Source organism: Myotis davidii, unplaced genomic scaffold (assembly GCF_000327345.1).
Source record: "Myotis davidii unplaced genomic scaffold, ASM32734v1 scaffold425, whole genome shotgun sequence".
Taxonomy (NCBI): domain Eukaryota; kingdom Metazoa; phylum Chordata; class Mammalia; order Chiroptera; family Vespertilionidae; genus Myotis; species Myotis davidii.
In genome coordinates, this window is record NW_006296413.1 from 2,963,109 (window position 1) to 2,971,104 (window position 7,996).

A 7,996-nucleotide genomic window follows, 5' to 3' on the forward strand; every position below is an offset into this window, starting at 1 on the left:
GAGTCTTGCCCAGGCCCCCAGAGACTGGCCCGCGGAGGGTGGTGGGGAGAGGAGGAGGACACGAAGGTCCTGAGCCTCCAACCCATCCCTTCTCAGACGTTCCTGGTGCGGAAATCCAACACTCGCCAGTGCCAAGCTCTGTGCGTCAGGCTGCCGGAGGCCAGTGGCCCTTCCTTCGTGTCCAGCCACTGCATCGAGGAGAGGCCTGGGGGTGAGCGGGACTGGCCTGGGGGGACGGGGCTGGAAGCAGAGGCTGGGCCGGGGGCATTCTGGAGAACAGCCTCACTTCCCATCTCTCAGGCGTCTCGTTGGAGGGATCTGAGCTCGTCTTCCAGGACCTAGTCCAGCTCATCTGCGCCTACTGCCACACCCGGTGAGCCTGCCCTCGGGTGCTGGTGTCCGTGGCCACCCTGTCCTCCCACCCCTACAGCCCCCAGCAACCCTCACTTACCTGCCCCCTCTCTGGCCCCAGGGACATCCTACTGCTCCAGCTCCAGCTCCCTAGAGCCATCCGACAGGCAGCCACCCACAAGGAGCTGGAAGCCATCTCCCATTTAGGCGTCGGTAAGGGCTCCCCTGCTGCCCATTGCCTAGGTGGACAAACTGAGGCCAAGGGGAAAGGGAAGGCACGTGGGCACACAGCCTGAGCCCTCCTTTGGGCCCATTCCCTTCCTCTCCCTGAGGCCCCTGTTGGTTTCTCTTCTCTAGAGTTCTGGAGCTCCTCCCTCAACACCAAGGCTCAGCTAGGCCCCTCTGAAGGCCCAGTGCTGCCCCGGCTGAAGCCCCGGTCCCCACAGGAGCTGGACCAGGGCACCGGGGCCGCCCTGTGCTTCTTCAACCCCCTGTTCCCAGGGGATCTGGGCCCCACCAAGCGGGAGAAATTCAAGAGGAGTTTCAAAGTGCGTGTGTCCACAGAGACCTCCGGCCCCCTGTCTCCACCCGCTGTGCCACCTCCCCCGGTCCCAGTGCCGCCAGGGGCAGCCCCCAGCCAGACAGAAAGGATGCCCCCTCGACAGCTGCTGAGGAGGGAGAGCTCAGTGGGGTACCGTGTGCCCGGGGGAGCCAGCCCCAGCCTCCCTCCCCTACCCTCCCTCCAGGAGGTGGACTGCGGCTCCCCCAGCAGCTCCGAGGAGGAGGAGGGCATGCAGGGGCGTCAGGGGAGTCCAGCAACCTCACCCCGCCTGAGTCTCAGGAGTCGCAGGCGGCCTTTGCTTCGGTCCATGAGCTCTGCCTTCTGCTCTCTGCTGGCACCCGAGCGGCAGGTGGGCCGGGCGGCCTCGGCGCTGATGCAGGACCGCCACACGGCTGTGGGCCAGCTGGTCCAGGACCTGCTGACCCAGGTGCGGGCCGGCCCGGAGCCCCAGGAGCTGCAGGGCATCCGTGAGGCACTGAGCAGGGCCCAGGCCATGCTGAGCGCCGAGCTGGGCCCTGAGAAGCTGCTGCCCCCTAATAGACTGGGTGAGACTCCAGCCCCGTCTCTCCATAATCTCAACTCTTACCCATGCCACTCTCTCCCCTCCGCAGTGCCGCCTGGCTCACCCCTTCACGTGCATTCCATTCCCCACTCCTCCCCCCTCCTGTCTCACAAGATCCCTCCTCCTCTTCATCCATGTCTCGCTGGACTCTGCCCCCACCCTGCCCTGGCTCCCCTGACCCCTCGCCTGCCTCTGCTCCACAGAACGCGTCCTGGAGAAGTCTCTGCATCGCTCGGTGCTCAAGCCTCTCCGGCCCATCCTGGTGGCCCGACTGCGGCACAGGCTTTCCGCCGATGGCTCCCTGGGCCACCTGGCTGAAGGCTTCCGCCTGGCCCGGGCCCAGGGCCCTGCGGCCTTCGGGTCCCGCCTGAGCCTGCCCTCCCCGGTGGAGACGGAGCAGGTGCGCCAGAAGCTGCTGCAGTTACTCCGCACCTACTCACCCAACGCCCAGGTCAAGCGGCTCCTGCAGGCCTGCAAGCTGCTCTACACAGTCCTGAGGACCCACCTGGGTACTCCCCCTCCTCCCCCACTGGCTCCTTGCTGTCAGAGGCAGGCCCCTCCAGGCACATTCCAGGAAAGGCACGGCTGGGGGAAGATGGGTCCAACCCTCCCATCTCACAGGTGGTCTAACTGAGGCCCAGACTGTGGAGCATCCTCTCCCCAGCCCCTGCTCGAGGTTGCCATAGAGACCACATTGCCCGAGGCCTGGCAGGCGGAGGGGAGGGTCACTGTCTTAAGACAAGGAGGGGACTGTGACCGCGGGGGCCTCAGAGGAGCCTGAAGCTCCCCTCTCCGCCACCCACAGGAGAGGGCGCGGGGGCCGACGAGTTCCTCCCGCTGCTGAGCCTGGTCCTGGCCCACTGCGACCTTCCTGAGCTGCTGCTGGAGGCCGAGTACATGTCAGAGCTGCTGGAGCCCACCCTGCTCACCGGCGAGGGTGAGGGACCTCACACACATGCCACTTCCTGTCGGGGTGGGGCTGGAGCACCTCTGCGCCTGCATGGCCCGAGCAGGCAGGGAAGGGAGAGGAACAGGTCACCCAACCCCGTCCTCCATCCTCCCCGTGTCCCAGGCGGCTACTACCTGACCAGCCTCTCCGCCAGCCTGGCCCTGCTGAGCGGCTTGGGCCAGGCCCACACGCTCCCCCTGAGCCCCGCACAGGAGCTGCAGCGCTCCCTCAGCCTCTGGGAACAGCGCCGCCTGCCCGCCACCCACAGCTTCCAGGTAACAGGGCCCCCATACCCCTCCCCCCAAACTGTGAGGCCCGCCCCCCCCCCGCAATAGAAACAGCACCCCACGCAGAACAACGTCAAGACAGCCTTTCTGGAGAGAGTATGTTCCACTGTGCCCAGTGCCCTAGGCGCTCAGCCCTGAATCTTCACAGAAATAGGGCCACCACTACCCCATTTCACAGATGAGGAAACTGAGAGGTGACACGGAAAGGGAATGGGACACAGGTGGCAGGCTGAAGCCTCAAATCCTGGCTTCCAGCCCCAACTGGGGCTCTGCCCACCCCTGGACTTCAAGCTTCCAGCCCAAGCTCCCCTCACCAGACACCATCCCTGCCCTTCTCAGACTTGGTTAAGAGTCCAGATTGTAGGCAGATCCTGGGCTCAAATCTGGGCTCTGCTACTTTCTGGTTGTGGGAGCTTGAACAAGTTAGGTAACTAATTTGAGCCTCAATGTTCTCATCTATAAAATGGGATAACAGTACCTACCTCCTGGGACTGATATGAGGATTAACTGAGTTAAAACCAGGACACATGCTCAGGACACAGAGTTAGCTCCATCTGAGCATGAGGGTCAGGCGTAGGCCTGCTGGGGCCGTCCTGCAGCCTGCAGTGTGATCCGCCAGCCTCAGCCCATCTCTCCCTTCCTCAGGGCCCCCAGGACCTCACCTTGTCCAAAAAGCTTTTTTCCAGTTGGTTCTGCAGAGACCTCAAGCTTTGCAGCCAGATGCGTACCAAGCAAGGTTGAGTTTCAGTGTTTGTTTCTTCTCCCGCACAGCGTCTCCTCCGAGTAGCCTACCAGGACCCCAGCAGTGGCTGTACCTCCAAGACCCTGGCCGTGCCCCCAGGGGCCTCGATCGCCACCCTGAACCAGCTCTGTGCCACCAAGTTCCGAGTGACCCAGCCTGGCGCTTTCGGCCTCTTCCTGTACAAGGAGCAGGACTATCACCGCCTGCCCCCCGGAGCCCTGGTCCACAGGCTGCCCACAACTGGCTACCTCGTCTACCGCCGCCAGGCAGAGTGGCCCGAGACACTGGGGGCCTCGCTTGGGGGTGCAACGGAGGAGGGCAGCGGGGAGCCAGAGGCAGGAGGCAGGGAGGAGAAAGGGGGCAGGGAGATGGGGATACTGAGGTCAGAGCCAGTCCCTGTGGCAACTGCTAAGCAGGAGGAGAGTCAGGCCAGCGGAGGCCCTGCTGAGCCGAGGGCGCTGGAGGCTGAGGGGGGCCAGGCAGCAGAGGAGTAGCTGGGAGTGGCCAGAGCGGCATTTGGGGCCGAAAACTCTGAGCCTGCTGGGAAGGCCTTTCAGAGCCCATGCTCCCCCGAGCCCTCAGCCTCTGGGAGCAGTGCAGCCTGCCACGCCTCTGATCATTATCTCTGACCATACCTGCTGGGGGAGCGCCTGGACTGGCTACATCTGCGGCAGTGGAGTAAAGTTGAGGGGCATGGGGGACCCCAGACCAAGGGCCCGAGGGCCTGTGCCTCTTACGCTTCTGCCTAGCTGGAGGCCGGCAGCCCCTCCAAGCTGGGGGCTTCAAGGCCGTGAACGGATCCACCTCCCCCCCGTCCTTGTCTGGATGATTCAAAGAGGCAGCCAGGCGCTCGGGCAGGTCCTGCTCCAGGCCACCTGGAGACCTGCACCTCCAAACCGCAGTGCCCTCACCCGTAAAGTGGGGGTGCAATGCCATCCTGTCTTCTCCCAGAAACCTTCCAGGCGTCCAGATGGATGGTTTTCCTGCAGAGGAGAACTCAGACCCTGGGAAAGGGAGGGAAGGAGGTGGGATGTCAGCTCCCCCACCCCTCCAAGGGTCAAGGGTCGTTCGCTGCACTTGCCAAGGCCGACGTCCTCCCGTCAGCCCGTGGAGACCCCAGAGGGCAGGTCCCCCTGGAGCAGCTCCCAAGTTCCAGTCTTTCCCCGCGATGGGCCGACCTCCGGGCCCTCTGGCATCCCAGGGGATGGGGGAGCGGGAGCTTGGAAACCATTTTCTCTGCACTTAACTCTTGGACTCACAAGAGCTTTACGGGAGTTTGTGGTTATTACCCACCGATGTTCGGGAAAGTGGCTCCTAAGAGATCACACAGCAGGCCATTCGGGGCGCCCCCACCCAAACCAGGGCGTCAGGCTCCAACTACACCCTGTAGCCTTCTAAGCCACCAATAGATTAACCCTCAAGGCCCAGCAGAGCAGGCAGCAAATCTGAACAAAGACAATGCCGGCAACAGCCACCAGGGGGGGGTGTGGCCCAGGAAGCTGCGGAGTGGGTGACACCAAGAGGTGAGGGGGGCTCCAAGGCCTCAGCAGCATAAGCAGTCACAGGCTTTGCACTCGCGGCCGGGCAGCCACCGGGCAGCTGGGGGACAGCGGGGCTGAGGCTGGGGGCCCTCAGCTCCCTCGGGGCCAGGGGTCTGGATGCGGCAGCCTCGCCGGGACCACGACCTGGGAAGGCACTGTCCCCTGGGTGAAGGAGGACCCCAGCCACTAAGGGACACCCACCTGCTCATCAGGTGACCGTGGAAGGTGGAGGCCTGGACACTGGGCTTCAGACAAACCAGATGCAACCCGGGTGCCGGCTCCCGCATTTCTCGCTCGGCCACCGGCAGCATTTCCCACTCCCACCCTCTCCCCCAGTTTCTCGCAGGTTAGGGAGTCTCCCCTTTGGCTTTTGTATGTCCTCCTGACCCCTCGCCCACCCCCAGTGCCTTGCACAGTGTCGGACACTCCACGGGCGCTCAATAAACACTGTCCGCTGACTGGAGTTTGGTGACAGTGACGGGCAGGGAGGCGGGAAGCTGGGAGGTTAAGGGAGGGCTGGGGCTGGGAACCAAACACGGGATGTTGCAAGTTCAGTTGGAGAGGAAGGGCCTGGAAGGTTGCAGGGGGGACTCGGAGAACCCCAGGCTGGATGGGGAGCAGAAACAGACTGCCTGAGGCTTCTGGGCCCCTGCCTTGGGGGCCACTGCACGCTGCTCTCATCCCCTTCCCCTGCAGAGTCCTGATTTCTGGCTCTGGGAATTTAGTGCTCCCACCCCCCAACCCCACAGTGGCTCAGCAGAGCACTGCCAGGCCCTGCCTGCTGCCTGGGTCTTTTATCTTCTGATTGGTAAGGTCCAGGCCAAGTAAATCAGCATAAACAAGGTCATTTATACAGGTGTTAGGGCTCCAGGCAGGGAAGGCAATGATAGGCTGGTCTGATACTGATCTCGTTATCCCCATTTTACAGGTAGCAAACTGAGGCTCGCTCGGGGAAAGGGGCTTGTTACAGGGCTCACACACCAGGGTCTGTGGAGCTTCTGATTCTACAATCCCCCCCACACAGAAGGGCTATTTACTCATCCACTCAGCAATAATCTATGGAGTGTCTGTCTGGACCAAGCACCCGCAGCCGCGGCCAGAGGGAAACAAATGTGACCTGGGGAGTAATCAGAATCCGCGCTGCCCGCCCGAACCCCAGCCTCCCACCTTTGGCCTCTGGAAGAGGAAGCCGGGCTCCGAGAGGCACCACGCCTTGCCGGAGTCCACTGCCGCGCTGGAACCCAGCGAGCCGCTGGGACCTCTTAGGAGCACCAGGTCATTTCCTCCCGCGGCACTGCCGCCCTCATCCCCCCACAGTCCCCGAAGGTCCATGTGTGTGTGTTTACTGTCTGTCTGGCCCACTAGCAGGCACGGCCAGGCTGTCCTGGTTCCCGCTAACCCTCGGGGGCCTAGAACAATGCCTGGCGGAAGCTGGCACTTGGTGAATACTTGCGGAGTGACGGATCCGGGAAGACTCTGCCTGGACTAGACAGTCATCCGAGTTCCTGGGCGTGGGCAGTGCATTCTTACAGCCGCCGCCAGGAGGCGAGCACGCACAGCTCCCAGCCTCAAGCCAGTCCCCTTCTCACCTGGGGCCACCCAGGGCACCCGGAGGGCCACGCCCAGCCTGATGCCAGGAGGGAGGCAGCCCTGCAGTGGGACCCCGGACCCGGACGGGGACGTCCGGCAAACGGGGATCCTGACGCCAGAGGCCGGGACGTGCTGAGGGAGGGGCCGGGCAGGCCCAGGAGTCAGAGCCGGGCGTGTGGGCTGGCCTGAGGGCAGGCGGACTGGGGAGGGGAGGGCAGGAAGGCAGCCCTCAGCCGCACCCTGACCCACCTTCAACACAGAGTGCCTAACACCCTGGCCTGGCTTCCAGACCCACGTTCACAGCCAGAAACACCCTGACGCACATTTGCAGTGGGTGACAGACACCCTGCCTGCCACCCTCATGTGAGGGAACACCTGGCACCCGACCTTAACAGGAACACGCAGGGTGTTGGGGACACCCTGACAGGTTCAGCATTTGTGCCCTGCAGGGTGGGGCACAGGGACACACACAGGCCCCTCCTCCGACCCACAATCACCCCTGGATCTTCAAACTCACAGATATCCCCTCAGCTGTTTCCTCTTCAGTTCAGTATGTGACTCCCTGACACACACACCGGCCAGGCTGACATATGTGGTGACCTGCTACACAGAAGCCTCCGGACACACACCTAGCCGTGTGGGACTGTCTGACACACCCAGTCCCCGCTCAGACACGCACACAGGCACGGACACACACGTGCAAATTCAGACACAGACACTGAGACCCACGCAGGCACAAACTCAGAGACACACACATACTTTTTATACTTTTGATCGTGCAGAAGATAGCCAAGCCCTCTGACTAACCTTACTCCCAGCCCGACCTTATCTCAGCCACCACTGAGCCACCCTGCCCCATGGGGAACTCTGACGAGGCTGGGAGCTGCTGGAAAGACCCCTGTTGGGGGGTGGGGGGTGGCGACCCCACTGGCCAGGCGGAGCAGGAGCAGCCAGGCTGGGTGGGGAGGCCTGAGCTCATCAGATTCCAGCCCGAGTGATTCACCGGAAGGGCCTGGGGAGGATGGAGGGGGGTGGGGGGGACTGGCCCAGGGACTGTGATTTTGGGGGCCTAGGTCCTTTAGACCAGAGGGTCCTGGGTCCAGAGCAAGCCCCTAGTCTCGGGGAGGGGCTTCCCGAGGGGCAGCACAGCCCACAGGGCCTGGCTCCTGGGAGGGTGGAGGACACACAGCAGAGACGCAGGATGAGACAATTGGCCGCTCCCCCCCGGGCCTGGGCCCCTGACCCCACGCCTTCCTAGTCCAGCAGCTGGGTGTCTTTAGCAGCGGTTAGGCCAAGGGTGGGGGCAGGGGTGGGGTGACCTTCACGGCCATTTGGCCCCTTGGGCTCTCAGCCCGAGTGGACCCCAAGGCCCTGAGGGGCTGGGCCCGCTTGGCCCCGTCAGGCCCCGGGCT

General features: G+C 63.5%; 1 protein-coding gene across 1 annotated transcript in view; it reads left to right on the forward strand.

The window, feature by feature from the left end:
• Window positions 1-4,724, forward strand: part of RIN1 (Ras and Rab interactor 1) — a 5,949-nt gene extending 1,225 nt beyond the window's left edge. The window contains exons 3-10 of the mRNA XM_015568964.1: window positions 97-211; window positions 301-373; window positions 473-564; window positions 709-1,458; window positions 1,679-1,984; window positions 2,281-2,412; window positions 2,548-2,699; window positions 3,483-4,724. Coding sequence (XP_015424450.1) covers window positions 97-211; window positions 301-373; window positions 473-564; window positions 709-1,458; window positions 1,679-1,984; window positions 2,281-2,412; window positions 2,548-2,699; window positions 3,483-3,947 — 2,085 coding nt within the window. The 3' untranslated portion in view covers window positions 3,948-4,724. The remainder of the gene's footprint in view (window positions 1-96; window positions 212-300; window positions 374-472; window positions 565-708; window positions 1,459-1,678; window positions 1,985-2,280; window positions 2,413-2,547; window positions 2,700-3,482) is intronic.
• Window positions 4,725-7,996: the final 3,272 nt, after the last annotated feature.